This window comes from Miscanthus floridulus, chromosome 10 (assembly GCF_019320115.1).
Source record: "Miscanthus floridulus cultivar M001 chromosome 10, ASM1932011v1, whole genome shotgun sequence".
NCBI classification, from domain to species: domain Eukaryota; kingdom Viridiplantae; phylum Streptophyta; class Magnoliopsida; order Poales; family Poaceae; genus Miscanthus; species Miscanthus floridulus.
The window spans coordinates 119,263,830-119,269,328 of record NC_089589.1 but is presented as its reverse complement, the minus strand read 5'-3'; the positions used below and the strand labels follow the sequence as shown (position 1 = coordinate 119,269,328).

Here is a 5,499-nt window from a genome sequence, read left to right as displayed (position 1 = left end):
TTTTATATTGGCAGAAAAAAATCTTCGATATCCATTTCTTTCAATGTAATCCATTTATCTGGACAATGTTTGAGGTGAGGGCACGGTTACAGTTTTTAGGAGCTTTGCGATATTGTCCGAAGCTATGAGATGATTGATGTCTTGCAATGATCCTTTCATTAATTTAGTTTTCTATCTATGTTTAATTGTTTATTCAGTCTATTTTATAGGCACACCGGTAGATAATGGATGACAAAATTCAAGCATCCATAATTTATCTCTTTGACTTTGAGCATGAATTTTGTTTTTATTTTTTAATTGATATATTGTTCTTTTGTTTTTACCGTAGCGTTAGCACGGGCATGCATGAAAAACGAAGATGTGTTTACATTGTAGAAATCTTTCAAGAAGATTATGCATATATTATTCTTGTATTGAATATTGTATATATACAATCACCTAAATATTCTAATTAAACTACAAAATTTTGAATCAGGATACGAGATAAGACATGCAAACAGATATTTCAAAACTACCTGTAGAGTCCAAAGAACTTAATAAATAAATCCTTCTGTAGGCAATACAAATTCTCTTTAATCTTTCATTTGGTGTAATTAGTGTTATCATAGTACCTGCATGTATTCATGGGAAATAAATCATGAACAAAACGTGGACATTTTTTTGTGCGACATTCCAACATGGGTCCATCGTCCTGCCAATATCCTTGAGGCAGATCACATAAAGGATAAGAGTCCCTCTATGAGATTGTTCACAAGAGACTCAAACTTATATCTGATCATGGTAATATTGAATTGCTTTGCATCAAAAGCATCGGCAATGATAAACGGGGACATATGTTTTAGTATGCATAGTGGAGGAAAACTTAACCTTAGCCTTCTCAGCAGCTTTTTTGAGCCTTTACAGTGCTAACTTGTTTTTATTCAGATAGTCAAAAGGTGCACCATAAAATTATGCACCACTAAGAAAAGTGTCACCATTGGTTGCCTTGACCTGAAAAATGTGTCGAAATTAAGAATTATAACACCTAATTCAACATCTTGGAACAGACACTCAAGTGGATACCTTATTCTACAATATATGTCTGTGTGGAATAGTCCTAAAGCCACACATATTTATACGGTGAGTATAACATACTTTATTTTAAAATTTTATAAGAGATTTTTTAAGACACACAGTATTATCCATGTGACAGGCACTAATATTTACATATATACTCGAACCTGTGTGTACAGGATTATATAAAGATGCAGCAAAACTTATTTATGGATTTATTGGCGCATAAAAGAAATGGATATCGGAGAATTCTTTCTGCCGATATAAAATATTATCTTAGCTATATCACGAAAAAATCTATATAGTAGAGTTTGTGAGCCTGCGACGCCGTGCTCTCCGTGACTGTGTTAATTTCACAAACTTTGCTTTTTAAATTAAATGTCACTTTAACATCGGTATTTAATTTAACAGTATTGTTATCTTATCGTGCGATCCGTGTGTTTTTAGTATAAAAGATTTAGTTGTCCCATAGCAACGCACGGGCACACTACCTAGTTGAATATAAAAGGAGAGAACTGGCTACATTCGTACATATAATGTACGTCAGTTAAGATTTTGTTTGAATTAACTCAGTTCACGAACTAATAGTAATAACTAAATGTGGCATATATCGAATTCTTTTAGCCACTGCTTGTGTGCAGAAGAAAAAAACATCCCAACCGCGCTTGCCCTAATCTAAGTATTTGAAGTAATAAACCTTTGAAGAACATCAACGTACCTCCCTTCCAGAGATTGGATCGAATTCAACCTAGAGCCTCAGAACCCTGCATCTTTTTTTGGATGGGCTTTACTTCGGATGCACCGGTAGCAATATCAACGATCTCCAATCGATGGACCAAGTCATATGGATCCCCATACAATGGCTCAGACATGTAGATTTTGTTCTCCTTATACTTGGATACACTTGTTCCACTAAAACTTTTATTGAAATGTTTAGACACGGACAGTGTCTGATCACCGATGTCCCTCACCCTGGACCACTCCGGCGTACGGTCGTGGAGGTTGCACTTGTAGATCGCGCTGCTGTAGGTGAAGCTCTGTGTCTCGTGGAACGTGCTCACCATGGCACCCACAATGTGCAGCTCACCGTTTGATTCCAGGTAGCTACGGTGGTAGAGCCCCATAGGTGGCGACAGCGATGGCAGCAGCATCGTGGTTGGAGTAGCGCCGACGGCGTTGCTGCTGTAGACGGAGATTTCTCCAGTGCAGTCGATCGCCAAGAACTTGTTTTGGCAGTGAATGATGGACCCCACGGAGAACTCTAGTTTGGTGTCGAGCAGCGTCCATGCACTGTCGACTCCAACCCAGCAGAACGCGGGCTCCGTGGAGCACCCAAGTATGGCCATGGCCACACACTCGTGGCCGGCGACATTAGGCGGCGCCGAGAGCACGATCTCACGGAAGAACACATCTCTCATGTCTTCTAGCTTGATGGCTCTATCTGCAGCATCCGCGTCCCCATAGCCGTTGGTGGGATGGAGGACCCACTGGCCATGGACCCTAGATAAGTGTTTCGATGAGGATGCCGCCGCGACGTGTTCGCCTGCTAGCGGGAGCTCAACGCGGGGGGCACGGACACAGGCACCGGTGAATGGATTCAGTAGCGTCACGGACGCTGCCTCGTCCATGAGCGCCAGCCACCCACACGAGGAGCCACACGCCACCTTGCCACGCATGTTGGGCAGTGTCTTGGACAAGACCTTCTTCTCTGAAACACAGTAGAAGCCGACGCAGTACGAGTCGGGGTCAAACGGGAGCAGCAGGAGCGCCCCGAAGGTCATGAACGGGATGGCGGCACGCCATGGAGAGCAAGCGGATTGGAAGAACACCGCGTCGTGGCCTGATGTGAGACGCTGCCCGATGGACTCAAGGAGATCCTCTAGTAGGCTGGATCTCCAGTCAGGGAGAGGTAGCGACCTTCTCTTGGGATTAGGAGGCTGAGCCATGGAAGACAGATGACATCAACTATGGTTCACGCAAGAAATGGTGTCTGATGTCTACTATTGCGATGGACCATAGATTGGGGAATGGGGATATGGGGAAAGGATTCAAAATGAACAGGCCCAAGGGCAATTTCAGCAAGAAACAGCAAGCGAGGGCGATGAAACACGTGAGCGTGAAACCAAATGAAAGGAGAAAAAAGTTGTCCCTTTTGCAAATGCAAAGAGGGGAAGTAATTAAATGTAGGTATATTTGGCAAGGTTTTTAGAAATACAAAGATGTTCCTTTTGTCTTAATTCTCTTTCCTTCTGTGTTAATTCTCTTTTCTTTTGGTCGTTGTCATGTATGCTAGTGCATGTAAACATGCAATGTGTATATGGATAGCACAATAATTTTTTACTTCCTATTTTACCGTGATTCCTCTATCACATGACAGGCAATATTCAATCAAGGAGAATGGCACACTTCCTATTTTAGCCATATCAAAGAGATGTTGTGGGATCGCAGGCGTGGACAGACGGACAAACCAAAACAAATGTCACACCAAAAAATGTTCACACTTTGTTCTTTTTAGTTGTAGGAGATATGGGTCCCACTAGTGATGCCCCGTGGCTCTAAACACAGCAACAACTGAAGAACGCTCTGGGTTTTGGCAGTGGGGGTCCGCTTTTGACTTTTCCGAACATATAGATTTTGTTATACAATTATATATATATATCAACAACAACAACAAAGCATTTAAGTCCCAAACAAGTTAGGGTAGGATAGAGTTGAAACCTAGCAGAAGCAATCAAGGTTCAGTTATGTGAATAGCTGTCTTCTAAGCACTCCTACCTAAGGCTAAGTCTTTGGGTATATTCCATCCTTTCAAGTCTCCTTTTATTGTCTCTACCCAAGTCAACTTCGGTCTTCCTCTACCTCTCTTCACGTTACTACCCTGGCTTAGGATTCCACTCCGCACCGGTGCCTCTGGAGGTCTCCGTTGGACATGTCCAAACCATCTCAACCGGTGTTGGACAAGCTTTTATTCAATTGGTGCTACTCCTAATCTATCACGTATATCATCGTTCCAAACTCGATCCCTTCTTGTATGACCGCAAATCCAATGCAACATACGCATTTTCGTGACACTTATCTATTGAACATGTCGTCTTTTCGTAGGCCAACATTCTGCACCATACAATATAGCAGGTCTAATCGTCATCCTATAAAACTTACCTTTTAGCTTCTGTGGTACCCTTTTGTCACATAGGACACCAGATGCTTGCCGCCACTTTATCCACCCTGCTTTGATTCTATGGCTAACATCTTCATCAATATCCTCGTCTTTCTATAGCATTGATCCTAGATATCAAAAGGTATTCTTCCTAGGCACTACTTGACCTTCCAAACTAATATATTCCTCCTCCCGAGTAGTAGTGCCAAAGTCACATCTCATATACTCAGTTTTAGCTCTACTGAGTCTAAAACCTTTGGACTCCAAAGTCTTCCGCCATAACTCCAGTTTCTGATTCACTCCTGTCCGGCTTTCATCAACTAGCACTACATCGTCTGCGAAAAGCATACACCAAATGATGTCCCTTGTGACCTCATCCATCACTAAGGCAAACAAATAAGGGCTCAAAGCTGACCCTTGATGTAGTCCTATCCTAAACGGGAAGTCATCCGTGTCTCCATCACTTGTTCGAACTCTAGTCACAACATTGTTGTACATGTCCTTAATGAGCCCGACATACTTCATTAGGACTTTATGTTTGTCCAAAGGCCACCACATAACATTCCTTGGTATTTTATCATAAGCTTTCTCTAAGTCAATAAAAACCATGTGTAGGTCCTTCTTCTTCTCCCTATACCGCTCCATAACTTGTCTTATTAAGAAAATGGCTTCCATGGTTGACCTTCCGGGCATGAAACCAAATTGGTTCATAGAGACCCGCATTATTGCTCTCAAGCGATGCTCGATAACTCTCTCCCATAGCTTCATAGTATGGCTCATCAACTTAATTCCTCGGTAATTAGTACAACTTTGAATATCCCCTTTTATTCTTGTAGATCGGTACCAATATACTTTTCCTTCACTCATCAGGCATCTTGTTTGATCGAAAAATACGGTTGAATAGCTTGGTTAGCCATAATATAGCTATGTCCCCGAGGCATCTCCACACCTAGATTGGGATACCATCCGGTCCCATCGCCTTACCTCCTTTCATCCTTTTCAGCGTCTCTCTGATATCAGATTCTTGGATTCTTTGCACAAAGCGCCTATTGGTGTCATCAAAAGAGTCATCCAACTGAAAGGTTGTGTCCATATTCTCACTGTTAAACAATTTGTCAAAATACTCTTGCCATCGATGTCGGATCTCATCCTCCTTCACCAAGAGATGCTCCCTTTCATCCTTAATGCACTTAACTTGGTTGAAGTCCCTTGTCTTTCTCTCACGAACCCTAGCCATCCTATAAATATCCTTCTCTCCTTCCTTCGTACTCAAATGTTGGTAAAGATCC

At 42.0% G+C, this 5,499-nt stretch overlaps 1 protein-coding gene across 1 annotated transcript; it reads right to left on the bottom strand.

Moving 5' to 3' along the window:
• Positions 1-948: 948 nt before the first annotated feature.
• Positions 949-2,999, bottom strand: LOC136489425 (uncharacterized). The gene is made up of 2 exons (XM_066486067.1): positions 2,115-2,999; positions 949-990 (listed from the first exon to the last, which is right to left on the bottom strand). Exons 1-2 carry the CDS (start codon positions 2,997-2,999, stop codon positions 949-951), a joined length of 927 nt encoding a protein of 308 aa, XP_066342164.1.
• Positions 3,000-5,499: the final 2,500 nt, after the last annotated feature.

What these genes read in the sequence shown, in the direction of transcription:
- LOC136489425 (XM_066486067.1), bottom strand. Translation starts at nt 2,999, where the DNA reads ATGGCTCAGCCTCCTAATCCCAAGAGAAGGTCGCTACCTCTCCCTGAC. An exon ending in TGCACATTGTGGGTGCCATG is followed by an intron (nt 991 to 2,114) that starts GTGAGCACGTTC and finishes CACATTTTTCAG; the next exon opens with GTCAAGGCAACCAATGGTGA.